The sequence below is a fragment of the Tachyglossus aculeatus genome, chromosome 9 (assembly GCF_015852505.1).
Source record: "Tachyglossus aculeatus isolate mTacAcu1 chromosome 9, mTacAcu1.pri, whole genome shotgun sequence".
Classification (NCBI taxonomy): Eukaryota; Metazoa; Chordata; class Mammalia; order Monotremata; family Tachyglossidae; genus Tachyglossus; species Tachyglossus aculeatus.
This window is the reverse complement of record NC_052074.1, coordinates 42,511,207-42,536,001: the sequence shown is the minus strand read 5'-3', so window position 1 is coordinate 42,536,001 and position 24,795 is coordinate 42,511,207. Positions and strand designations below refer to the sequence as shown.

At 45.9% G+C, this 24,795-nt stretch overlaps 1 protein-coding gene across 1 annotated transcript; it reads left to right on the top strand.

The window, feature by feature from the left end:
- Window positions 1-2,079: 2,079 nt before the first annotated feature.
- Window positions 2,080-21,564, top strand: MMADHC (metabolism of cobalamin associated D). The gene is made up of 8 exons (XM_038751474.1): window positions 2,080-2,147; window positions 6,294-6,375; window positions 9,397-9,541; window positions 10,861-11,078; window positions 13,010-13,118; window positions 14,048-14,178; window positions 18,733-18,819; window positions 21,291-21,564. Exons 2-8 carry the CDS (start codon window positions 6,367-6,369, stop codon window positions 21,483-21,485), a joined length of 894 nt encoding a protein of 297 aa, XP_038607402.1. The 5' UTR covers window positions 2,080-2,147; window positions 6,294-6,366; the 3' UTR covers window positions 21,486-21,564.
- Window positions 21,565-24,795: the final 3,231 nt, after the last annotated feature.

Sequence of the window (24,795 nt, the reverse complement as noted above, 5' to 3'; positions counted from 1 at the left end):
TGAGCCCACTGTTGGGTAGGGACTGTCTCTATATGTTGCCAACTTGTACTTCCCAAGCGCTTAGTACAGTTCTCTGCACACAGTAAGTGCTCAATAAATACAATTGAATGAATGAATGAATATATGTTTGTACATATTTATTACTCTATTTATTTTACTTGTACATATTCATTCATTTTATTTTGTTAATATATTTTGTTTTGTTGTCTGTCTCCCCCTTCTAGACTGTGAGCCCGCTGTTGGGTAGGGACTGTCTCTAGATGTTGCCAACTTGGACTTCCCAAGCGCTTAGTACAGTGCTCTGCACACAGTAAGCGCTCAATATATACGATTGATTGATTGATCGCTATAATTCTATTTATTCTGATGGTATTCTGACTTATTTTGTTTTGTTGTCTGTCTCCCCTCTTTATGTAATATATATAGCTATAAATTCTATTTATTCTGAGGGTATTCTGTCGACTTGTTTTGTTGTCTGTCTCCCCGCTTTATGTAAGATATATATATATAGCTATAATTCTATTTATTCTGAGGGTATTCTGCCTGCTTTTGTTGTCTGTCTCCCCGCTTTATGTAATATATATTGCTATAATTCTATTTATTCTGATGGTATTCTGTCAACTTGTTTTGCTTTGTTGTCTGTCTCCCCTCTTTATGTGATATATATAGCTACAATTCTATTTATTCTGATGGTATTCTGTCGACTTTTGTTGTCTGTCTCCCCGCTTTATGCGATATATATAGCTACAATTCTATTTATTCTGATGGTATCCTGTCCACTTGTTTTGTTGTCTGTCTCCCCGCTTTATGCAATATATATAGCTACAATTCTATTTATTCTGATGGTATTCTGTCGACTTGTTTTGTTGTCTGTCTCCCCGCTTTATGCGATATATATAGCTATAATTCCATGAATTCTGATGGTATTCTGTCGACTTCTAGACTGTGAGCCCACTGTTGGGTAGGGACTGTCTCTATATGTTGCCAATTTGTACTTCCCAAGCGCTTAGTACAGTGCTCTGCACACAGTAAGCGCTCAATAAATACAATTGACTTGTTTTGCTTTGTTGTCTGTCTCCCCGCTTTATGCGATATATATAGCTCTAATTCTATTTATTCTGATGGTATTCTGTCGACTTCTTCTGCTTTGTTGTCTCCCCGCTTTATGGAATATATATCGCTCTAATTCTATTTTATTCTGATGGTATTCTGTCGACTTTTTTTGCTTTGTTGTCTGTTTCCCTGCTTTATGATGTAGCATATATAATCTATTTATTCTAATGGTATTCTGTCGACTTCTTTTGCTTTGTTGCCCGTCTCCCCGCTTTATGTAACACATATATGGCTACAATTCAATTTATTCTGATGGTATTCTGTCGACTTCTTTTGCTTTGTTGCCTGTCTCCCCGCTTTATGTAACACATATATGGCTACAATTCAGTTTATTCTGATAGTATTCTGTCGACTTCTTTTGCTTTGTTGCCTGTCTCCCCGCTTTATGTAGCATATATATGGCTACAATTCAATTTCTTCTGATGGTATTCTGTCGATTTCTTTTGCTTTGTTGCCTGTCTCCCCGCTCTATGTAACATATATATGGCTACAATTCACTCTGATGGTATTCCGTCAGTTTGTTTTGTCGTCTGTCTCCCCGCTTCTAGACTGTGAGCCCGTTGTGGGCAGGGACTGTCTCTGTTGCTGAGCTGTACTTCCCAAGCGCTTAACACACCGTAAGCGCTCAATAAATACGACTGAATGCATGAATTGAATGAGACACCTTTATTACTATCATTATTATCGTTATCATCTCCCCGCTCCTCCCCTCTCTTTCCCTCACGGCCTCCTTCTCCTCAGGCCCTTCCCTCAGGCCGCCCGCCATTAGGCCAGCTAAGCCCGAGATGAAGCGAGCCGGGGGCTGTGCGCATGCGTGGTGCGGTGCCCCCCCACAAATCGATGCTCTGGGTAATCCCACATCTCCTCCCCGCGCGTGCGCACTCGCGCGTGCCCCTCCCCGAACGATGCTCTCGGCCATCCCCGCGGCTCCTCCCTCCCCCCCCCCCCCCCCCCCAACCCTGCGCTTCCGCCATGACCAAGGCGACTCCATTTTGACGACGGGCAGACTTGGCCTCCTGGCAAGGCCTGGGCAGGTACGAGCTGCCCCTCGCCCCCTCCCAACCTCCATGTCCCTTCCCTTATTTCCCCTCTCATCACCTTTGCTATCCTTAGTGGGAGGGGTCTCTCCCTTCTCCCCCACCCTGGGCCCTCCCCTCCATCCTGCAATCTTGGGCCTGCGATGCCAACCACTGGACCACCCCACCACTCCCTCCAGGCGCCTCACTTTATTTCCTGCGGAGGGGGAGTGCTTAAAACAGTGCTTTGCAATCAATCAATCAATCGTATTTATTGAGCGCTTACTGTGTGCAGAGCACTGGACTAAGCGCTTGGGAAGTACAAATTGGCAACATCTAGAGCCAGTCCCTACCCACCAGTGGGCTCGCAGTCTAAAAGGGGGAGACAGAGGACAAAACCAAACATACTAACAAAATAAAATAAATAGAATAGATATGTACAAGTAAAATAAATAGAGTAATAAATATGTACAAACATATATACAGGTGCTGTGCACATAGTAAGCTTAGCTTACTATGCATAGCTTTGCACCTGTATATATGTTTGTACATATTTGTTACTCTGTTTATTTTACTTGTACATATCATCGTCAGTGGTATTTATTGAGCGCTTACTATGTGCAGAGCATTGTACATATCTATATTCTATTTATTTTATTTTGTTAGTATGTTTGGTTTTGTTCTCTGTGTCCCCCTTCTAGACTGTGAGCCCGCTGTTGGGGTAGGGACTGTCTCTGTATGTTGCCAACTTGGACTTCCCAAGCGCTTAGTACAGTGCTCTGCACACAGTAAGCGCTCAATAAATACGATTGATGATGATGATGATCCTGGGGCTGCGACGCCAACCACTGGACCACCCCACCACTCCCTCCAGGCGCCTCACTTTATTTCCTGGGGAGGGGGAGTGCTTAGAACAGTGCTTTGCACATAGCTTAGCTTACTATGCATAGCTTTGCATCTGTATATATGTTTGTACATATTTGTTACTCTGTTTATTTTACTTGTACATATCATCAGTGGTATTTATTGAGCGCTTACTATGTGCAGAGCATTGTACATATCTATATTCTATTTATTTTATTTTGTTAGTATGTTTGGTTTTGTTCTCTGTCTCCCCCTTTTAGACTGCGAGCCCGCTGTTGGGGTAGGGACTGTCTCTAGATGTTGCCAACTTGTACTTCCCAAGCGCTTAGTACAGTGCTTTGCACACAGTAAGCGCTCAATAAATACGATTGATGATGATGATCCTGGGCCTGCGACGCCAACCACTGGACCACCCCACCACTCCCTCCAGGCGCCCCGCTTTATTTCCTGGGGAGGGGGAGTGCTTAGAACAGTGCTTTGCACATAGTAAGCTTAGCTTACTATGCATAGCTTTGCACCTGTATATATGTTTGTACATATTTGTTACTCTATTTTACTTGTACATACCTATTCTATTTATTTTATTTTGTTAGTATGTTTGGTTTTGTTCTCTGTCTCCCCCTTTTAGACTGTGAGCCCGCTGTTGGGTAGGGACTGTCTCTAGATGTTGCCAACTTGTACTTCCCAAGCGCTTAGTACAGCGCTCTGCACACAGTAAGCGCTCAATAAATACGATTGATGATGATGATAGTAAGCGCTAGCTCTCTTCCTCCCTTCAAGGCCCTACTGAGAGCTCACCTCCTCCAGGAGGCCTTCCCAGACTGAGCACCTTCCTTCCTCTCCCCCTTGTCGTCATCATCAATCGTATTTATTGAGTGCTTACTGTGTGTAGAGCACTGTACTAAGCGCTTGGGAAGTACAAGTTGGCAGCATAGAGACAGTCCCTACCCAATAGTGGGCTCTGGGCTCTCCATCCCCTACATCTTACCTCCTTCCCTTCCCCACAGCACCTGTATATATGTTTGTACATATTTATTACTCTATCTTGTACATATCTATTCTATTTATTTTATTTTGTTAGTGTGTTTGGTTTTGTTCTCTGTCTCCCCCTTCTAGCCTGTGAGCCCACTGTTGGGTAGGGACTGTCTCTATGTGTTGCCGACTTGTACTTCCCAAGCGCTTAGTACAGTGCTGTGCACACAGTAAGCACTCAATAAATACGATTGATTGATTGATTAATAAATGCCATTATCATTATTAGATATTAGAGAAGCAGCGTGGCTCAGTGGAAAGAGCATGGGCTTTGGAGTCAGAGGTCATGGGTTCAAATCCCAGCTCCTCCAATTAGCTGTGTGACTTTGGGCAAGTCACTTCACTTCTCTGGGCCTCAGTTACCACATCTGTAAAATGGGGATGAAGACTGTGAGCCCCCACGTGGGACAACCTGATCACCTTGTAACCTCCCCAGTGCTTAGAACAGTGCTTTGCATATAGTAAGCGCTTAATAAATGCCATCATTATTATTATTATTATTATTATTAGAGGAATGGGAGAGGAGGGTACAAGGAGAAAAATGGGAAAGGAAGTGGAAGTAGGAGGGGATGGAGCAGAGGCAGGGAGTGGAAGGGGTGTTGGGAGGGCTGCCCTTTGAATTTAATAATAATAATAATGGCATTTATTAATATATGTTATATATAATATAATATATAATTATATATGTTGCCAACTTGTACTTCCCAAGTGCTTAGTACAGTGCTCAGCTCACAGTAAGCGCTCAATAAATACGATTGATTGATTAAGTGCTTACTATGTGCAAGGCACTGTTCTAAGCGCGGGGGGTATACAAGGTGATCAGGTTGTCCCACGGGGGCTCACAGTCTTCATCCCCATTTTCCAGATGAGGTCACTGAGGCCCAGAGAAGTGAAGTGGCTTCCCCAAAGGCACCCAGCTGACAAGTGGCAGAGTCAGGATTCGAACCCATGACCTCTGACTCCAAAGTCTGGGCTCTTTCCACTGAGCCACCTGCATCTCTAGGAATTTAGGAATTCTGTCGTATTTATTGATCGTTTACTGTGTGCAGAGCGCTGTACTAAGCGCTTGGGAAGTACAAGTTGGCAACACATAGAGATGGTCCCTACCCAACAACGGGCTCCCAGGTCGTAAATTCTAATCCCGACCCCGCCACTTGTCTGCTGTGTGACAGGCAAGTCACTTAATAATAATAACACCAATAATAATAATAATGGCATTTGTTAAGCGCTTACTATGTGCTGAGCAGTGTTTTAAGCTCTGGGGTAATAATAATAATGCTGGCATCTGTTAAGCGCTTATTATGTGCAAAGCACTGTTCTAAGCGCTGGGGAGGATACAAGGTGATCAGGTTTTCCACGTGAGGTTCACAGTCTTAATCCCCATCGTACAGATGAGGTAGCCCGGTGTTGGATAGGGACCGTTTCTATACCAATCAATCAATCGTATTTATTGAGCGCTTACTGTGTGCAGAGCACTGTACTAAGCGCTTGGGAAGTACAAGTTGGCAACATATAGAGACAGTCCCTACCCAACAGTGGGCTCACAGTCTAAAAGGGGGAGACAGACAACAAAACCAAACATACTAACAAAATAAAATAAATAGAATAGATATGTACAACTAAAATAAATAGAGTAATAAATATGTACAAACATATATACATATTGCCGACTTGTGTTTCCCAAGCGCTTAGTACAGTGCTCTGCACACAGTGAGCGATCAATGAATACGATTGAATGAATGAACAGAGAAGCCAAGTGACTTGCCCAAAGCCCCGCAGCAGATCAGTGGCGAAGGCAGGATTAGAACCCATGTCCTCTGACTCCAAAGGCTCTTGCCCAAAGCCCCCCAGCAGATCAGTGGCGGAGGCAGGATTAGAACCCATGTCCTCTGACTCCATAGTGGTCTTTCCACTATGCCACGCCGCCTCTCAGCTTACCTTCTCTGTGCCTCAGTTCCCTCATCTGTCAAATGGGGATTAAAACTGTGAGCCCCACTTGGGACAGTCGGATGACCTTGTATCTACCCCAGCGCTTAGAACAGTGCTCAGCCCATAGTAAGCGCTTAGCGAATGCCATCATTATCATTATTATTATTATAGGCCTTGACACCCTCAGGGCTGAGGTGGTCCTGCCTCGGTGGCTCATAGGAGAGGGGAAGGGCAAGTTTGGTAGGTGGGGGGTGAAGGGGAGGAATTTCCCTTCGTCATCCCTGCCGTCATTCCGGGCGTCACCTGTCATTACTGTCATTAGTTCCCTTTCTGTTCCAGGAAGAAATTCTGTTTATTATATCTTTCAAAGAGGACAGACTTCCCTACACCCCTGGCCTTCTCCGCACCAGAAATGGCCACTGTGAGTACTTTTTAGGGGCCTTAGCTCAATCGGGTGTGAGCGTGTGTAGGTGTTTGTGTGTTTGTGTGACTGTGGGGTCCGGGTGTTGGGGCAGGGGTCAGGTGTAGGGTTTCTCAGAATGAACCAGAGGCTCCTTGAGAGTCATAAACCACGGACTTTTAACGTACATAAAGGAATTCACCTGCTCTGAGACATTCCCTTTGTATACTTGGTCTTGCTTAAAAAGACATAGGTCCAAAGCGATGATTCTACTTCTTACAAACATTAACTGAGCCTTTTAGTATTCCAGCACCTCGGTACATAGTAGTGTCCACTCTCTTTTCTCCAGACTATGTACAGTCAATCAATCAATCGTATTTATTGAGCGCTTACTGTGTGCAGAGCACTCTACTAAGCGCTTGGGAAGTATAAGTTGGCAGCATGTAGAGACAGTCCCTACCCAACAGTGGGCTCACAGTCTAAAAGGGGGAGACAGAGAACAAAACCAAACATACTAACAAAATAAAATAAATAGAATAGATATGTACAAGTAAAAAAATAAATAGAGTAATAAATATGTACAAACATATATACATATATACAGTCACTTTAGTAAAGTAAAAATGGAAACATAAACATATTGTGTCAGGGTGAAAATCCAACAGTAAAACGAAGGCGGGTCAGAGTTCTCTTCCAGATATTGACTGGCAGATAATAATAATAATAATGTTGGTATTTGTTAAGCACTTACTATGTGCAAAACACTGTTCTAAGCACTGGGGGGAATACAAGGAAGTGAGGTTGTCCCATGTGGGGCTCACAGTCTTAATCCCCATTTTACAGATGAGGGAACTGAGGCACAGAGGAAGGGAAGTGACTTGCCCAAGGTCACACAGCAGACATGGGGGAGGCGGGATTCGAACCCATGACCTGTGATTCCCAAGTCCACGCTCTTTCCACTGAGCCACGCTGCTTCTCTTGATATTGAGCTATGTTAACCTTTGAATAGTTTAATTTCTTGCTCTGTAAAGTGGCCACGTACTAAGATTAAACATCCCATCCCACAAAATAGTAAACGTGATCAACATACCAACAACCGGGTGCGGTGCATGTTTATGTCACTGCCATGAAGTAAAACTGACCGGTCTAATTTTAGGTGTATAATTACAGCCTGTTTTAGTGTATTGCATCATGGGTTGCCAGCGTATCATCAAGTGTGACAAGAGTCACACCAAGAGTCCTGTGGGCTACAAGGAGTGGTATGAAACAAGCTGGTATATTCAGAATTCTCTTTCTGTCTTTATCCCCAGTGTGGTGAGAATGAGACAGTGTTTCTTCTGTTGAATAAGAAGTTGGGAATTTTCCCATAATGTACTGTCGTAATTCACATTCCCAAGCAAAACAGATGGAGAAGCGGCGTGGCCTAGTGGATAGAGCACAAATCTGGACGTCAGAAGGACCTGGGTCCTAACCCCAGCTCGTCACTGGTCTGGCGTGTGACCTTGGACAAGTCACTTCACTGGGCCTATGTTCCAGATTATTCTGATTATTATTATTATTATTATCTGATTATTATTATTATCATTATTATTATTAAATGACCAGGAGGCCTTCCCAGACTGAGCCCCCTCCTTCCTCTCCCCCTCCACCCCCCCCAGCCTTACCTCCTTCCCCTCCCCACGGCACATGTATATATGTTTGTACGTATTTAGTACTCTATTTTATTTGTACATATTCATTCTATTTATTTTATTTTGTTAATATGTTTTGTTTTGTTGTCTGTCTCCCCCTTCTAGACTGTGAGCCCACTGTTGGGTAGGGACCGTCTCTATATGCTGCCAACTTGGACTTCCCAAGCGCTTAGTACAGTGCTCTGCACACAGTAAGCGCTCAATAAATACGATTGAATGAATGAATGTTCCCTCACCTGTCAAATGGGGATTAAGACTGTGCATCCCATGTGGGACAGGGACTCTGTCCAACCTGATTAACTTGGCTCTACCCCAGCGCTTAGTCCAGTGCCTGACACGTATTAAGTGCTTAACAAATACCAATTAAAAAAACCAACACTATCAGAGGGAGGACAAAAGTTCCATGAGTGCCATGAAAAATAACCATTGACTATGGTGCCTAAAAGAAAGCGGGGTTAATGTCCAGGGATTTATGCAGTGAGCCTGAAAGAATTTTAATATACATTACCTCTCCTCACCTTTTCTCACTTTGGTTTCCTGGGGGTCTGTAGAGAAATTCTGATTGAATTTCCTGTGGTCATCTCTTTCCCTGTCCTCAGAGGAGCAGTAGGAGCACTGAAAAGGGGAGGGGGGAGGTGATCATGACAGCAGAATTACTCTTAAATTTCGATTTTCCTAGGGCCAGCGCTTTTAGAAAATGGCTTAAAGGAGCACCCCTCAATCGAAACTAAACATGTTCTGTTTAAGTGATCAAAAACCCTCCTAGTTCTAGAGTTGTGTCTTCAATCAGTCAATCAGTAGCATTTACCGGGCACCTACTGTGTGCACAGCACTGTTTTAAGCTCTTGGGAGAGTACAAGAGAAAAAAGACACAGTCCCTACCCTCAAGCTTACAGCATAACTGGGGAAACTGACACAAATTAAAGATAGGGGGATTAAAAACTATATAAACTTCGTACCTCAGTGTTCCAGAGATTGTGGGAATGCAGGTAGTGCAGAAAGGCTGGATTGGCAGTTGGGGATTAGCAAGTGCGGAGGTGAGAAATGAATTGAGAGACGCCTCCTGGAAGTAGTACGATCTCAGGGGGCCTTTGAAGGTTTGAGTAATTGAAATAAAGGCTTGAATTTCTCTCATGTTGCCCGTGGAGTTTATTAAAGTGAGTCTCTGTCTTATAGAGTTCTTGACATGAAGATACTGACATTTCAGTTGTACAAATAGAACTGGTAATGGAGCTCTGTAGCCCAAGTTTCCCTGCTTCCTAAGATATTTGTTAGTGAACAGATGACTGTAGCTGTGTAATTCCAGGATGCCATTCACTACCCAAAACATTGCCCTTTCTATCATCTCTAGGTGCTCTGTAACAGAGCCAGGCTGGTCACCTACCTCCCAGGATTTTACTCTTTGGTCAGAAGGATTGCAAATCCCAAATCTTTTTCTACCGCTGGATCATCAGGTTCAGATGAGTCTCATGTAGCCACTGCACCTCCTGACATATGTAAGTGAAATTAAAAAAAAAAAAAATTGTTTATGCGATTCAAGTTTGGCTACTGGCCGAAAAAGAAATGGGAAATAAAATGGAGTATCCTAATCAGCAGTATTTATTGAGCACCTACCGTATGGTGACCACTGTACTCGACTGCTCCAATCCATGCCCTCGGAGAGGTTCCAGTTTAATGGGGGAGACAAGCAGACACAAATTCCCTTTATACATTAGTTGGGTGTGTGAGAATGCGTAAAAATGATAAGCACAAGTGAATAAATAGATGGATAATGTAGACATTAAATGAGCGCTAAGGCGAGAAAATATGGCACGTGCCTCCTCCTGAAGAAAGACCCCGGAGGAAGTGGGAGGAGACGAGAGAGAAGATGTCAGTCAGTCGTATCTATTGAGTACTTATTGTGTGCAGAGCACTGTACTAAGCACTTGGGAGAACACCACATATCAGAGTTGGTTAGACATGCTGTTGGTTAAACAGCGAGATTACAGGGTTAGGGGCAAAGGACTCTGATCATGGGTTTTAAAAAGATAATCCATGCACCTGTGGGAGAGGAATGGTGTTAGCACGTTAAGCATATCACGCAAAAACTTAAGCACAAAAGATGGCTATTTTCTAAAAGAATATTTTGGAAGGTGTTGTGTTGAACAACCGATGCTCTTTGGATGCTAAGTATGATTCACTCCTCAGAAGGGCCTGGATTCTAGTCCCGGCTCCGCCACCCGTCCGCCGTGTGACCTCAGGCAAGTTGACTTCTCTGTGCCTCAGTTCCTTCATCTGTAAAATGGGGATTAAGAGTGTGAGCCCCATGTGGGACAGGGACTCTGTCCAACCGGATTCCAGATTAGTTTGTATCTACCCCAGCGCTTAGAACGGTGCTTATTGCACAGTAAGCACTTAGCAAATACCATTATTATGTAAATGGAAGATAATTTCCAAGGGTTTGGGCTCAGTGGGGCAGAAGTGTGTTTTCAGTGACGTATCCAAATCAGCTAGGCCGGCAGGACAGAGCGAAACTTTGCCCTCTGTGCTCTGGGAGCTTATTAAGCTTATTAAATTTAATAATTGAGCTTAGTAAGAGTCAGCTCTCTGTGTTGTTCTGGGCTTCCATTCTAAGCAGTGTAATATTTTTAGGGGCGGGTGGGAGGGAGAGGAACCACGGTAAACTAAAGAATCTCTTCATTGTTTCCAGCCTTAACCGAGGATCCCTCGAGTCGAACTGGCAAGAGAGAAGATCACCATCATTATCGCGTTGCCCGCCGAGGCCCAACAGTGCAGTAGACCATAAGGAATAAAATCCTGTTCTTTCTCTTGTCAGGTTCGAGAACCGTATGGCCTGATGAAATGATGGGTCCCTTTGGACCCCAGGATCAGAGATTCCAGCTCCCGGGGAACATAGGATTTGATTGCCACCTGAACGGAACAGCTACCGCGAGGAAAACTCCGGCCCATAAAACCTTGCCTGACGTTCTAGCGGAACCCTCATCGAACGAGAGGCACGAGTTTGTGATGGCACAGTGCATAATTGAATTTCAGGTAAAAGGAATCCTTTTGCAGTGTTCAATTTCCCTTCTCTGTGCCATGTTTCCTGTCGGCCAGATTGGGACCATTTCCCCACAGTCGATCTCTTCTGAAACAGAAGGCGATTCGGCTTTGGTAACTTGACAGAAGGAGGGCTCTCTGTGGGCTTAAAGAAATAGAAATGCAGCAACATCGCATCGCTGCGTAAAGGGGTCTAATGTGTCAGACCGGCTGACGAGTCACCACCTCTTTCCAGTTACTCTGGGAAAGCCTTGGAAGCAGTAAAGACCTGGGTTCTAATCCCGACTCTGCCATTTGTCTGCTGGGTGACCTTGGGCAAGTCACTTCATTTCTCTGTGCCTCAGTTTCCTCAACTGTAAAATGGGGCTACCTGTTCTCCCTCCTCCTTAGACCGTAAAGCCCCATGCGGAACAGGGACTGTGTCCAACCTAATTAATTTGTATCTACCCCAGCACTTAGCACAGTGTTTGACATATAATAAGCGTATCACAAATAAAATATTTTTAAAAAGCAGTTAACCATAAAAAAGCACTTTACAAATAACATAAGAAAGCACTTGAATAGAATTTTTCTAAAAAGGAGAATGGAAATGTGGATGGGAGAAGAGTTGAAGGAGGGGTGATTAGAAGAGGCGGGTAGGGGGTAAACTGCCTGAGAGGTTTAGGGGAGGGGAAGGAAACTGAAGAGACGAGGTGAGTGACTCCATCTGGAAGTCTGCTCAAAGCCTGGGAAGCATTGTGTGAACAACCAGGTCCCATTCTGGAGACCCCTGAGAAACCCCCTTGACTTAATTGGGACTTGGTTAAGCACTGACTATATGCCAAGCACTGAGGTCGCAAATCAGACCCAAGCCAAGTCCCTCAAGGGGTGACCGGGACGTTCTGGAAGATCCCCAAAAAGGAAAAAACACTTTCCTCCTTGTGGATCTCCAGGAAGGTATTGCATAGTGGAACACCAAGGGTTCAAGGCACTTCTTTGGATGGGCTGTGGTCCTTCCTCCCCTGCATAGTGGTCTGGCAGACACTCCGGTCCATAATCCCTCCAAGTGCAGTCTTCATGGCTTTCCAGAAGGAAGACATAGCACTGGTCCAGAAAGGTTATTTTATTAGAGCACCGGAAAGGCTCAGTTTGCTCTGCAGAAATTCAGTGTTACGTATTTCTTGTATAATAAGCCCTCCTGCTCTTGGCAGAAGCAGGAATAAGAGTTTTCCCACTTCAAAAAGAAGGCCAGGGCAGAAGTGTCTTCAGAGCCACTGTTCACTTCTGTCTCTTAACGATCTGAAAATGTCTCAACACTAACCCACGAGCCGTCCCAAAGTGATAGTAGTTACGATCACATGTTATAGCTAAGGAAGTTAACGCAGGGCGGAGTTATAATTTCGGTTGGTAAAGTGGCTTACAATTTCCATCTTCCCCCTCCCTCTGCCAAAGAATCCTTATGTAAGTTACTTCTGTTGCCTCCGTTTTACAAAGGAGGGGTTGAGATTACAGCAGCAGAGGTGATGTCACGCCACACCTCGTGACATTTCCTCTTTCTTTCCTAGCCCCAGAAGGAGCAGGACTTTTCTTCCCAGAAGTCAGAAGTAGCACTTGGCCAGATGTGCCCCAGATCATTGAGAGCTTTCCCCCCTGGCTTTGCCAAGTTAATTCTAGAAATTAACTCCATCACTTAGAAAAACCACCACTTAGAACAGTGCTTGACACACAGTAAGCACTTCACAAGTACCAAAGAAAAGAAATGTTTATCTACTCAGCAGAATGGTGAAAACAGTTGGCTTAACTTATTTTACCCTCTTTGTAGATTAAGACGAGCATTCTTCAAAACAAAACAAAAAACCTTAAGTGGATTAAGTGAATGATTTCTGGCAATCTAGCGGGTAGCATGAACCTAAAATAACCTCTTGAGATTTTTCTTCTTCTCCTAGGGTAGCGAAACGCCTCTTCAGCTACAGGAAATTAGCAGTGCTGAAACGTATTTTGAGAACGCCAAAGTAGAATGTGCAATACAAACATGCCCAGAGCTACTGAGACGAGGTACGCGCATTTTTCTCCCTAGCAATAGCCATTAGTTCTCTTAGTACTGAGGAATGCAGCTCAGTGGCAGGGTACTTAATGTTCCATAGCTTGACGCTTTAATGCATATCCTTGACAGAAGATGTCTGTCTGCCTGTCTGGAACGAGAGGCCTGCCCCCAAACCACGTCCCTGGTGTTCCCCTGAATGGTTCTGCCCCGAGTCCACCCAGGGTGTGACAGTCCTGGGGGGCCAAATTAACCCAGGACACGACCCATCCAGGCAGACAGGGAGATGGAAGCAGAACCCCTTGCTGCTAACCCTACCTCCAAGTCTTTTCAGGAAGCCATGACCACAGTAAAAACGCCTGATCGGTCAATCAGTCGTATATATTGAGCACTTACTGTGTACAGCGCACTGTACTAAGCACTTGGGAGAGTACAATAAAACAGACACATTCCCTATCCATAACAAGCTCACAATCTAGAGGGAGAGGCAGACATTAATAGAAATAAATGACAGGTACGGACATAAGTTGTGCGGGGCTGGGGGAGGGCAGGGGTGAATAAAGGGAGCAAGTCAAGCCAGTGCAGAAGGGAGTGGAAGAAAAGGAAAAGAGGGATGGCAGGAAATGCCCAAACTCCCATCTTCTATCCCATCCGAGAGGGTCACCGGGCAGAGTTCGAGCAGGGCGAGGATAAGCAGACTCAACTGCCAGCGTGTCAATCAGTCTGCTCTGCTAAAAGGCACCCATTTGTATTTTATCGACCTCGTTTTGGAAAGAGCGGAGGTAACCGAGATAAGCATTAGCGTAGAGCTGTCCTGCTTTAAGTAAATGACTGTAAATAAAAGGAATACTCGGAATTGAGCGAGTGGAGAATGAGTAAACGATCGCAGGCTTTCCACCCACGTATTCCAAAATGCCCGTTTCACCCTGTCTTTTCTTTCCAGATTTTGAAGCAATGTTCCCGGAGGCAGCGACCAATAAGCTCATGGTACTTACGGTAACTCAGAAAACCAAGAACGACATGACGACTTGGAGCGAAGAGGTGGAGAGTGAGAGGGAGATGCTGTTGGAAAAGGTAAACGCCTCTCCCCTGTGGGTGTTCACTGCCTGGTTGGAATTCGAAACCCCTAGCCTGCTAGGCGTGGGCCTTTGGCTCTGGCTACTGGGCCGACGCGGGGAGGGAAAGGGACTGGGTTCCAACGGGGAGCTGCAGCCGCCAGCGACTCCTGATTTAGGTCTCCTCTCCTGCTTTCCGAAGAGCAGCCCCCTGACCCCGGGGCCGGTCCAGTCGCCGGTCCTGGTGGTGCTGCCGTCTCCTGCCGCGTTTTCCGTAGAGCTTCCTCTGGATCTTTCTTGGCCTCTTAGTCGTGCGAGAAAGGAATGACTTTGTTGGTGCATTTGGCTTTCAAAACTGTTACAACTTCAGTAAATACGAAACCTCATCTCAGTTACTCCGCCCCAGAATCAGGGAAAACATCTATGAAATGCCTGTTCAACTCCATCCTTAAGCTTGAGGTAAAGCACTCGGGCTCCCCATTCAGCAGTATTTTGGAAAGTGCAGAGGTAGCCAAGATAAGCATTAGCGTAGAACTGCCCTGCTTTAAGTAGATGACTGTAAATAAAAGGAATACTCGGAATTGAGTGAGTGGAGAATGAATAAACGATCACAGGCTTTCCACCCACGTATCCCAAAATGCCCGTTTCACCCCGCCTTTCCAGATTTTGAAGCAAGGTGGGCACTCTTCTAGGAAACAAGGAGTCACAGAACACTCTGGTCTTTCAAATGCCCTGAATATCCCTTTTCGTCTTGAGAAAGTTGCCTCCTGTGGCATTTTCGGACCACCCTATTTGACGCCTTTGTTCTCCAGCTGACGGGAGCCGCCGAACTACTTAAACAGTCGAATGAAAGCGCCATCCATTCCTCGTTGTTAGCGTGTGGAAAGAACCTTCTTTCCACAGTTCGTGTAGACGCCAATGGGAGGAAGCCGTGTCCCCACCTGGCAGTTTTCTCGCAAAGTCTCTCATTTAGGTTCTGAGCCCAAAACCCGGTAGTCTTTCTCAGAGTGAGCGAAAGGTCTCTGGCCGGTCTTCGGGTGGTTGAAGGCTACTGACTGCCCGCCTCCTGATATGCACCAAGTTTAAAATCCACTAGAGGGGTCCCTGCATTGAGAAGGAAGGAAGGAAGGAACGGGAATTGGTGCTTCCAAATGAAACGCAGCAGCTCCCGGCAGATGTCAGCCTTCGCTTCCGAAAGCCAGTTTGGTCGAGCCCGCTCGGAGCAGAACGGATTTCCCCGGCATAGATCGCGGGCGGCATCCGCATGCCTGGTCTTGCCGTCTTTGAAAGCCCCTCCGTCTCCCTCCGGCAGTTTCGTCGGTCCCTATTGCGGCGGTCGACATCTCGAAGAAAGAAGCAAATTCTGTTGGAGTAGTTATCAGATGGCCCGAGCACCTTAGCCTTACTGCTTACTGGGTCCTTCGGTAATGGTTCTGACGATGAGCGTGGATGTTCTGGAAATCAATCAATCAATCAATCATATTTATTGAGCACTTACTGTGTGCAGAGCACCGTACTAAGTGCTTGGGAAGTACAAGTTGGCAACATATAGAGACGGTCCCTACCCAACAGTGGGCTTACAGTGTATAAGGGGGAGACAGAGAACAAAATAAAACATATTTAACAAAATGAAATAAATAGAATAGATATGTACAAGTAAAATGAATAAATGGAGTAATAAACTGCTCACCTTTCCAAATGGCGTATTATAATTGTCATTGTCATCTAAGCAGCGTGGCCCAGTGGAAAGAGCCCGGGCTTAGGAGTCAGAGGTCATGAGTTCAAATCCCTGCTCCACCACTTGTCAGCTGTGTGACTTTGGGCAAGTCACTTAACTTCTCTGTGCCTCAGTTCCCTCATCTGGAAAATGGGGTTAGGACTGTGAGCCCCACATGGGACAACCTTGATTACCTTGTATCCCCCCCCAGCACTTGAAACAGTGCTTGGCACATAGTAAGCGCTTAACAAATACCAACATTATTATTATTATCTAACAGCAGTTTCAGTTTGGCAGGGTGTCAGGACCTTGGGCATCAGCATTAAAACCGCCGACAGAGGAAAACCGACCGCATTTTCTTTCGCCCTTGTCTTTGAATTATTTATGGTCCGTTGGTTTTGGGTGGTGTAATCTGGCCTAATTGTTTGTTAATTGTCCTCTTTCTTCCATATGGACCTTTCTGTCAGTTCTAATATTGTCATCGGGAGAACGTGGGGATGTGGACTGTAACCTTGTGGTTTAAAGGTTACTAACAGCAAAGTTCTCTGTGTTTGCCTTTCGGTTGGCTAGAAATATTCTCCTGAGAACTAGTGTAAGGAGAGCGAAGTCCTGCTGAAACAATGAGGGTTATTTTTTCAGACAAACCACAAGTTTATAGCTATGGAACTTTAATTGTCATTGCTTCTAAGGGCTGCCAGGAGATCATTACATCGTGGGATTAAAAATTCTGTAACTTCGTATCAGGAAAAAAAACCTGACTTTAGCAGGCCTTCATTTACGTGTCTAGATGAATCTCTGCTTAGCCTTTGACTAGTCTTTTCGACCTCTGAACCTCATAAAGATAGCTCTAAAGTGAGATGAGTCGTCACTTTGAGTTAAAGCTATTTTGATTAGGTTCTTTTTTAGAGGGAGGATTTTTAATAAGGGATTAGGAATTTCCCTGAGCGCTTTCTCCTCTTATTTACCTACCTGAATAAATAATATGATTTGCACCCAAGTGCATGGAAACAGACAGCAAAAAGAGTACTGGGATGGGGGGACGCGGGGGGGGAAATAAGAGAAAGATGGGAAGATAACCCAGGAAAAGAGGGAGAGGTGGAGAGAAATGGAATGAATAAGACAAAGGAAGAAAGAGTGTCTGGGTGATAAACCAGGAGAAGGGAGGAGACAAGACGAAGAGGGACTCACCAAAATCCTGTGAAAGGTTCTCGAGTAAACTGAAAAATACAAATTCCTTTAATGAGTATATTAAGGTAGGGGATCTTTTTTTCCTGTTTAGGAGCAGAGTAGTAAGAGTTAGCATGTCATTGCCTACGTTCAAAGATGTCACTACCTCTGTGGGAGTGTGGGCTAGAAAGCCCCATGGGTAGTCAACGGTTCCATTCTCACTGCAAGTGGCCCTATGCCATTTGTTATTCTGCTCCGTTTGAATGCATATAGACTGTCCCGAATATGAATTCCAATAACAGGAACATTTTGAAAGGACCCAGGAAGGTAACGCACTCTGAACTGTATTGATATTAAGGCGAATGAATTTTCCCTCACACCGCTGCCCAGATACTTCAGATTTCACAATGGTTTTTGCGGGAGGTAGGTAAAATGCTGCAGGATTTGGTCCCCGTAGTAAGTTCGCTTTGAAATGGGGCAGTGCAGGGGTCGAAACAGTGGTTAAGAGCTCTCACAATCTCTCAAAGTTGTGGGTTTCTCTGGAATCTAGATCAAGGTTAAAAGATTCCACACTGACTCATGGGGGTGGGGTTTTGAAGAGTCTGCATTTTTCCAAACGGAGATAGCAGTGGGCGCCTTTCAACGTCCACATCCTGGATGTTTGGGGTTCCCATTCACACTCGTTTCCCTGGCCTACGCTGCCAGAGGTTTGGGGACTGGCTTCTTTTCATTCTCCTAGAGTTGGGTGGGTAGGAGGGCAGAAGGGCCCATCCAACCCCAGCCCTCCTGTCCCCCTCCATCCTCCCCGGGTTTGTAGGCAGTTTTGGGGTTCATCACCCTTTCCCCACATTCCTTTAAATTTTGAGCATCCACTTGGTCTTTCCCTTCAGGCCCTTTCCTGTTCCCTGCCTTTCATTACTAGGTTTCAGTGTTCAAGTCTTTCGGTGTTGTGAAAAAACACAGGCCCAGAAGCCCTTTTGTCACTAGAATATTTCAAAATTAAGGTTTTTATGGGTTCCTTGAGGGTGAACCAGCCTCACCAGAGTCCCCCATCTAACCATCCGGGGCCGGGGCTGCCGGAGGGGAATGCCGCTCTGCCCCACACCCAAGATGCGAGTGATTTATAAGCAAAATCAACACCATAAAATAGCACATACTCTCACTGAACCCATAAATTATCTGCTGATCTTTCTCAGGGCTTAAAATCACAATTCTTCAGTGCTTTTTATTCACGATGTCTTCAGGGTGAACCCTCACTCCTTCCCCGCCAAAAATGTAATCATTACCTGCGACAGTATTTCAAAGTCATGCTGGGGAAAGCTGGACAAGGGCATGGTAATCGCTCTTAATGAAGGGAAATGAAAGAGCGAGAAAATACCTAATCTGTCAGTCTTTCAAAGAAGTCAACAAGTGTGATCCTGCCATCCACATGAGCAATCAAAGTAGCTGCAGAATCCACGAGGTGCAAATGCTTCATCCTTTGGTGATTGGCCTAATTAATCTCATATGATTGTAATCACCCAACATAGACATTGAATTTTAATCCTCTTAACCTCGTTTAGTCTCCGATAAAAGCAGTGTTCATTCAGTTGCAAGTTGCTGGTTGTCTGAGCTCTAAATCCGTTCCCATTGCGATTTTCAAAATCCTGTCTTTGATTTTTGTCATTTCTCTTTTTGTGTGTCTTTTAGTTCATAAATGGTGCTAAGGAAATTTGCTATGCGCTTCGTACTGAAGGCTATTGGGCTGACTTCATTGATCCATCTTCTGGCTTGGCAGTGAGTATGCAAAATTTATGGGGAAACATGGCATCAGCTTATGGCCGAGGAACGTGTCCACCGACTCTTGTACTCTCCCAAGTGCTTAGCACAGTGCTCGGAGTCAGCGCTTAATAAATACCAACATGATGATGATACAAGCCTACGAGCTAAGCAGGTTGGATGTCCCACCTCAGTCTTAATCCCCATTTTACAGATGTGGAAACTGAGGCACAGAGAAGTAAAGGGACTTGCCCAGGGTCACACAGCAGGCAAGTGGCAGAGCTGGGATTAGAACCCATATTTCTGACACCCAAACCTGTGCTCTTTCCACTGGAAAATGCTGCTTCTCAGAGCTAGTACTGAAACCCTGCATGTGGATGAATCAACAGCTCCTTTATGTCACCCCTGTAGACTATAAGCTCTTTATGGACAGGGAACATGCCCACCAACTCCATTATATAGTGGGGTTGTGAGCCCCACATGGGACAACCTGATCACCTTGTAGCACTGTAGAACAGTGCTTTGCCCATTCATTCATTCATTCAATCCTATTTATTGAGCACTTACTATGTGCAGGGCACCATACTAAGCATAGTAAGTGCTTAAATACCAAAGTTATTATTATTATTATTACACTCCCAAGTGCTTAGTCCGGGTTTGTGCACAAACTGCTCAAATACCATTGACCGATTCCTGTAGCATTTCCAAAGTCCTAAGATTATTCAGAGTTCATACTGTCCCAAGCGCTTGTGTGTTCTACATATGGTAAGTGCTCAATAAATGCCACCGAAGGATCGATATCGAGCTTCATTATCTTTGGAACCGTCACCTGCTTGCTTTCTGCAAATAAACCGGTCACTCCTCGCAAGCGTACTTAGACACTTAAAGGGCCTCTGGTGGCTTCCAGAAGGAGCCCTTAAACATAATCTCATGAGGATTCCACCAATGTTTCAGAGGCAATCACATTTATTTAACACTTACTGTGTGCCAAGATTGTACTAAAGTCTTGGGCGAGTAGAAATGATAATAATTGTGGTACTTGTAAAGCACTCACTGTGTGCCGAGCACTGTTATAAGCGCTGGAGCAGTTTGGTCACAGTCCCCGTCCCACATGGGCTCACACACTTACCTCCCATTTTACAGATAATAATAATAATGATGATGGTATTACATGCTTACTATGTTCAAAGCACTGTTCTAAGCGCTGGGGAGGTTACAAGATGATCAGGTTGTCCCACGGGGGGCTCACAGTCTTAATCCCCATTTTACAGGTGAAGTAACTGAGGCAGAGAGAAGTGGACTTGCCCAAAGTCACCCAGCTTGGCAGAGCCGGGATTTGAACCCATGACCTCTGACTCCAAAGCCCGGGCTCTTTCCACTGAGCCACGCTGAGGTAACTGAGACTTCTAGACTGTGAGCCCACTGTTAGGTAGGGACCGTCCCTATATGTTGCCAACTTGTACTTCGCAAGCGCTTAGTACAGTGCTCTGCACACAGTAAGCGCTCAGTAAATATGAATGAATGAGACCAGAGAAGTGAAGCGACTTGCCCAAGGTCCCACAGCAGTCATGCGGCAGAGCTGGGATTAGAAGTCAGGTCCTTGAGATTCCCGGGCCCAGGCTCTACCCACTAAGCCACGCTCCCTCTCAGCGTTAGCGGACACGTTCCCTGCTCACCTCGAGCATCTAGTCAACAGGGAAAGACAGCCGTGGGTCCGAATAAATAAGCCATTTGGTTTAGGAATTGAACAAGTTCATCCCTTCTAGGCTGTAAGATTGTTGTGGGCAGCGAATGTGTCCCATTATTGTTACATTATACTCTCCCAAGCGCTTAGTACAGTGCTCTGCGCAATGTAAGCCCTCAGTAAATACAGTTGAAAGAATAAATCCCTGCTGTGAAACCGTGCTATACAAATGCCCCTCCCCTGAGGCAGATAGGTGAAACAGAGAAGCAGTATGGCATAGTGGAAAGAGTCCGGGCTTTGGAGCAGACGTCATGGGTTCAAATCCCGGCTCCGCCACTTGTCCGCTGTGTGACTTTGGGCAAGTTACTTAACTTCTCTGGGCCTCAGTGACCTCATCTGGAAAATGATGATTAAGACTGTGAGCCCCCCGTGGGACAACCTGATCACCTTGTAACCTCCTCAGCGCTTAGAACAGTGCTTTGCAAATAGTAAACGCTTAATAAATACCATCATTATTATTATAGTGGATGGAACACGGGCCTGGGATTCAGAAGGCCGTGGATTCTCATCCTTACTCCGCCACTTATCTGCCGTGTGACCTTGGGAATGTCACTTGACTTGGTGCCTCGATTACCTCATCTGTGAAACCGGGATCGAGAAAGGGAGCGCCGGGCCGGACAAGGGACTGTGTCTGACTCGATTTGCTCGTATCCACCCTAGCGCTCAGTACGGCGCCTGGTACATAGTAAGCGCGCACCAAACAGGGGGCCGGCGTTAACCCAGCCACTCTGTCCCTCCCCGGCAGTTCTTCGGGCCGTACACCAACACCACCCTCTTCGAGACGGACGAGCGTTACCGGCACTTGGGGTTCTCCGTCGACGACCTCGGCTGCTGCAAAGTGATCCGCCACGGCCTCTGGGGGACCCACGTGCTCGTCGGCAGCATCTTCACCAACGCGGCCCCCGACAGCCAGGTCATGAAGAAGCTGAGCGGGAAGTAGCCAAGCTGCTCGGGTCCGAGAAGGCCGCCGGCCGCCTCATCTGTACTTGACAATTTAGCTATAAACCCCATCGAGAGACTCCAGTTTTTAAAATACTCATTTATGGGGGGGTGGGGGGGGCGCGCGTGCGGGGGAACTCGTGTTATTTGCCTCCGGATTATACCTTCACCAAGTGCTTCGCGTTGTCCCGATAGGTAAAGGAGGAAAAGCACTAGGAGAACGCGGCAATTAACACGTTATTAATTGATGGTCTCGTAATTTGGCTTTACGATTGGGCTGGGGATCTTTTCTGTATTTTGGAAGATTTTTAGGAACACTCTATCCTTCGAAAAACTCACCCGCTGTTCAGCTAAGAGACAGCTGTTTTCTCACTGGCACCTCTCTGGTAGATGCTGAGCAAACTCAACCCAAGCAGATTGCACAGATTTCCTTTATAAATCCGGGCTGAGTTTTCAGTTTGGCATCGTCCCTCCAACGTTTACTTGAAGAGCCACGATTTTGGGGTGTTTTTTTTTTTTTACTTTCTCTGTGAATTTTTCTGCTGCAGCCGAGAGCTGCCGTGAAGCGTGACCCTTGGTGAACTGATGCACAGAGAGAAAAGGAAATACCGTGGGAGAGAGATTCATGGTACCCAGTCTCATATCCTGGAACCTTAAATGCCATAACCACCTCACTGTACCACCCAGGAGTAAGCAGAGTGTGGTAGCCCGAACTCAGTAGCGTGGTGACTCTCTACCCTGTCAACTTCTGATGCAATAAAGCAGCCGCTTCCTGCAGGGAGACCTCAAACCCACCTGCGATGGGAACCCCAAACCACAACGAGCCTGGTACCGGTTACGAAGTCTAGAGCGGCGTCACACGGCTGTGATCCAAAGGCCTGCCTGGGAACGTGCCCACCTCTGGCAGCGTTGGCAAACAGGAGAGTCAACGCCTGTCAGCGGTCCTAGAGGAAAAAAGACGGGCAGCCCCAGCCTAACCCAAGGGAAGTGGAAGACACAGAGCTTGGCCACTCTTTCTGTGGGAATGGGTGCTCCTATGGTTGTCCCAGGGCCAAATTTCCTAAGCGCCCCTGCCCCCGGGGTGAAGAAAGAGTGCCACCGAACTTGGCCATCGCTTCCAGGAGGAACGCGGTGGGGATCCGGGTTAGCCCGGGCCCAGTTCCCCTGCTGCAAATCCCTCGGGCAGGTTCGGACTGGCTGGAATGAAAAAGCCAGTGTTCTTGTCAGAATTCACTAATGGGCCCCGAGCAAAGGAGATGCTGAAGTAGCTCTGTTTTGGATCTCTAAAATGACCGGAGCAGGCACTCTCGGTGGAAACCAAGATGGGGTCGTTGGTCGCTTGCCTAAAAAGATGGTTTTGCTCCCATTCTGATCTTTCCCTTTGGGGGAAACCCCCTTTGGCTCCAATCTCCCATCTCCCACCCTTCACGTGTGCTTTTTGCCCGCCACACAGTTCTTTGGGGATAAGGCAAGAACCGAGGCATTACCTGTCTTCAGTCAGCATCCCACAGGTCGACCAGCCCAACGTCTGAACACTTTCAGTTCCGTCGTGGGCTGTTAAAAAGACATTATCTGCATGATTGAGCCGTGGGATACATCCTTCCTTGAAGTTCCTTTTCCAAAAGAAGTAAAGAGATCCTTATTTCTCAGGAATGCCATTCATCTATTTCAAACTGGCCCCAGATGCACAGAGCTAGGACAGGCCTATGTATTTTTGAATCCAGCAGTACGAACTGGAAGAGAATTGGTCACTTTTCGTTACCGAGAAGCAGCACGGTGTACTGGACAGAGCAGGGGCCTGGTCAGAAGGTCGTGAATTCTAATTCCGCTCTGCCACGTCTGCTGTGTGACCTTGGGCAAGTCACTCGGCTTCTCTGTGCCTCCGTTACCTCATCTGTAAAATGGAGATTGAGACAGTCCCACGTGGGACAGGGACTGTGTCCAATCTGATTTCCTGGTATCCACCCCAGCGCTTAATACAGTGTGTGGCACATAGTAAGCGCTTAACTAATACCGCAATTGTTATGATGAAGATCCTTTTGCGGGGAGTTTTTGTGGGATTTTTTGGGGGTCTGAAAAGGCGACAATTATAAATAAGTCTCATCACAGTCTTCGAGGTTGTGGGTCAGCAATTTCTAAAGATCCTTCCATTGCTAAATTCTGCAGTGGTTGTGGGTTTGTGGGTTCCCAAGCGGGTTAATTCAAAGACTCCCTAATGCTCATTTTTAAAAGATACTAAGATCACTCTCTCTACACTAGAAACATTGACAACAACTCTAGCGTTTTATGGGGTGGTATTAAATCATAGATCCTACTTTTGAACAAGTGCAATAATTACGATAAAGGTGCTGCGATCCAGGGGTCTTTTGCCGCCTCTTCCCTTGGATCTTTTTTGAGATCCTGAGCCGATTTCAACTGTAGAGAAAGCGGACTACACGCTCTCCCTGACGCGATACAACACGCAGACAAGCCGGGGAGATCCCGAGAAATTGTAACCTTCCCATTTTGACTTTCCCAAATTCTTACAGCTGTAGGGGGTGTTTTCGTTTTGTCTTTTAAACTTAAGATATACAGGGTCGTGCCTGGGTCGTTTTTTGAACGCACCAACTAAAATAAACTTTTTTTTAAAGCTTTTACTACTCTACCTTCCTAATTCTTAACCGCAAAAGGACAGGACACCCAATGCCAAGCAAGCCTGGCAAAGAACTCTGATTTTAAACTATCGGCGGCAGAGTGATGCCATGTTTGCTTGAGCAAGGAGGTCCAAGCCGCAGTTTGTAGGTCAGTTTTTGGAACAGGGCCCCCAAGTTTACCAATCAGTGGTATTTACTGAGAATATAGGATGTGTGGAGGACTGTGATAAGCACTTTTTTATATTTGTTAAGCATTTTCTATATGCCAAGCACCCTACTAAAGTACTGGGGTAGGTAAGAACCCCTATGAGAAGCAGCATGGCTCAGTGGAAAGAGCATGGGCTTTGGAGTCAGAGGTCATGGGTTCAAATCCCAGCTCCGCCAGCTGTCAGCTGTGTGACTTTGGGCAAGTCACTTCACTTCTCTGGGCCTCAGTTCCCTCATCTGGAAAATGGGGATGAAGACTGTGAGCCCCCCGTGGGACAACCGGATCACTTTGTACCCTCCCCAGCACTTAGAACAGTGCTTTGCACGTAGTAAGCGCTTAACAAATGCCATTATTGTTATTATTAATAATAACAGTGCTTTGCACATAGTAAGTGCTTAATAAATGCCATCATTATTATAATTAGGCTGGACAGTCTGGCCCACATGTGATTCACAATCTTAATCCCCATT

Bases quoted from the DNA above. Each gene is read 5' to 3' on its own strand.
- MMADHC (XM_038751474.1), top strand. The intron at 9,542-10,860 runs GTAAGTGAAATT...TTCTCTTGTCAG, and splicing joins CACTGCACCTCCTGACATAT to GTTCGAGAACCGTATGGCCT. The intron at 18,820-21,290 runs GTGAGTATGCAA...CCTCCCCGGCAG, and splicing joins ATCCATCTTCTGGCTTGGCA to TTCTTCGGGCCGTACACCAA.